The sequence below is a fragment of the Alosa sapidissima genome, chromosome 20 (assembly GCF_018492685.1).
Source record: "Alosa sapidissima isolate fAloSap1 chromosome 20, fAloSap1.pri, whole genome shotgun sequence".
Taxonomy (NCBI): Eukaryota; Metazoa; Chordata; class Actinopteri; order Clupeiformes; family Clupeidae; genus Alosa; species Alosa sapidissima.
The window spans coordinates 8447463-8449962 of NC_055976.1; the positions used below are offsets into that span (position 1 = coordinate 8447463).

Genomic DNA, 2500 nt, shown 5'->3' on the forward strand with positions numbered 1-2500 from the left:
CACACACCCACACACACACACTGCACACACACACTGTACACACACTGCACACACACACACAGTCGCATATCTGTATTCATTTGCGTTGCTTGCCTTCAAGCGGTCCCTACATTCCCCCGGCCCCTGTTTCTCCCTTTAATGCCGCCTTTTCTGTGTATAATCTAGCGGAGACGCTTCCCCACTTAGCCAGAGCCATGTTGCATCCGGAACTCTCCCTGACAAAAGGCAGTGGGGGAGACGGAGCTGCGCTGCGCTGCGCTGTGCTGTGCTGTGCTGTGCTGTGCTGGGGCGATGCGAGACGCTCCTTCTGAAGAAAATGACTGTGTTTTAACAAAATGTGAATTATTGATCTTAAGGGTGTTTTATTTCTGTCTGGTGTGCTTAGATGTGCGTTTCTAGGGGAGGTCTGATCCACTGATGTTTATGGGTATATAAGCTTGCTTATTAGCTAGATGTGTGTGTGTGTGTGTCTGTGTGTGTGTGTATGTGTGTGTGTGTGTGTGTGTGTGTGTGTGTGTGTGTGTCTGTGTATGTGTGTACCCATTTGTGTCTGCATTATTTTTATGTACTTGTGTATATGTGTGCACGGTTATGTGTTTAATTAAATATGCCTCGCATATTTCCCTTTCCATGGCAGACTACAACTAAAACGGTATGCCTTGCTCCATATTCCAAGCATTAGTGTTCACTATAATGGCATCCCCATGAGGGCCTGCTTCTGGAACGTGGCACATCAGCATGTTTTGGGGGCAAGGAAGAATTGAAGCCCAGGCAGACTAACCAGCGTCTACGCCTCTTCAAGCAAATGTATAATTGATACAAATGCGATGTGATGTCTTCATACATTTCCCCAGCCTTGGGCAAAGAGAAGGCCTCGGCATGAAAGGCAGCGAGAGTTAAAGTTTTAAAGCAGAAAAAGGAATATAAGTGCAAATCACCAAGGGCACCCATTCTCTCTGTGTCTTGTGCATACATTCCTCTCTTTCTCTCACTGTCCCTCTCAGGTAATGCATATGTCATATTGAGTTTTTGCATTGCTGCGTTGGCATCATACACACCCACCCACACATATTCTCATACTTTCTTTCTCTCTCAGTCACTAACACACACACACACACACACTCACGTATCACACACACACACTAACACTCACACAGCACACACAACACACACACACACACACACACGCACACACAGCACACACACACACACCCTTACAAACGCAACACTCAAAACACTCACAACGCAAACACACACACAAACACACGGATATTAGGCTGAGGCAGTACACATCTACGAGGCTGCTGTAGCCCTACTGTAGCACCTAATTCAGCCTTAAGAAGAAGGGGAAAAGATCCTGGGTGCCTCGCCACGGTGGCACCATTTAATCGCCACTGAAAGACACTAAGTGCTGCGCCACGCTGCATGGGTAATGCCGGTTAGCAGTGTAAGAGATTTTCATATAAATTGTAATCTCTTCATACAGTAAGAGGATTGGAAGCCACCGGCTCCTCTGAAATAAATGACTTTGGGAGCAGTGCGGTGTGGCACTGCACGGGGTGGGGAGGAGGCAAAGCAGTCAGTGAAGGGCAACATATCCCTGAGATTGAACACCCCCAGCAGCCGCCTGGGTAAATACAGTTGTTTTCGCTAACCGTGATTTAAGTAAACCGCCAGCGGAGATCAGAGGGTAAGAGCGAGCACTGGAGGCTGACGGTGACAGTGGCAGTCCCTCAGATTTCTTTATATACACATACACACACATACACAAATACATGCGCAAATGCACACACACACACACACAAATACATGCGCAAATGCACACACACACACATACACAAATGCACACACATATACAAACACACACACACACACAACAAACTGCATGCTGGGAGTTTTCTTCGGTGGACTGGATTTCTGTGAGTGGATTTCGCTGGCGTTTTTCTCCTCCCTGTTGGTGTAGCCGACACCATTTGCGTGAGGACTGCTGGCTGTGGGAGCGGGCGGGCGGGCGGGCGGGCGAGCAGCTCCTTCTCCAGCTCCAGCTCCAGCGCTCTGCCTCAGCTAATTGGCCCGGCTTTGCGGCGGCTCCAGCTCCAGCTGTCTCTCTGGGGGATTTTGGGCTCCGTACGCGCGGCTTTGTGCCACTGCCAGTGGCCCACTGCAGTGTGTGTGTGTGTGTGTGTGTGTGTGACTGTGTGTGTGTGTGTGTGTGTGTGTGTGTGTGTGTGTGTGTGTGTGTGTGTGTGTGTGTGTGTGCGAGAGCGTGCACGTGTGTGTGTGTGTGTGTGTGTGTGTGTGTCTATATTTGAATTGTTCTGTATGTCTGTCCTCTATATGTATGTCTATATTTGAGTCTCTGTCTGTGTGTTTTTTTGCGAATCTCTCTCTCTCTCCCTGTGTGTGTGTGTGTGTGAAAGAGAGGGAGACTCTGTCTGTATGTAAATGTGGTGCTGAGTTACTTAGCCCAGGCTCCTGTGTTTTCCCACAGGCGTTTATG

The 2500-nt window shown here is 48.8% G+C and overlaps 1 protein-coding gene across 1 annotated transcript in view; it reads left to right on the plus strand.

The window, feature by feature from the left end:
- Positions 1-2500, plus strand: part of drp2 (dystrophin related protein 2) — a 138809-nt gene that overhangs the window by 80456 nt on the left and 55853 nt on the right. The window contains 1 exon segment of the mRNA XM_042074445.1: positions 2492-2500. This exon segment is cut by the window's right edge and continues 112 nt beyond it. Coding sequence (XP_041930379.1) covers positions 2492-2500 — 9 coding nt within the window.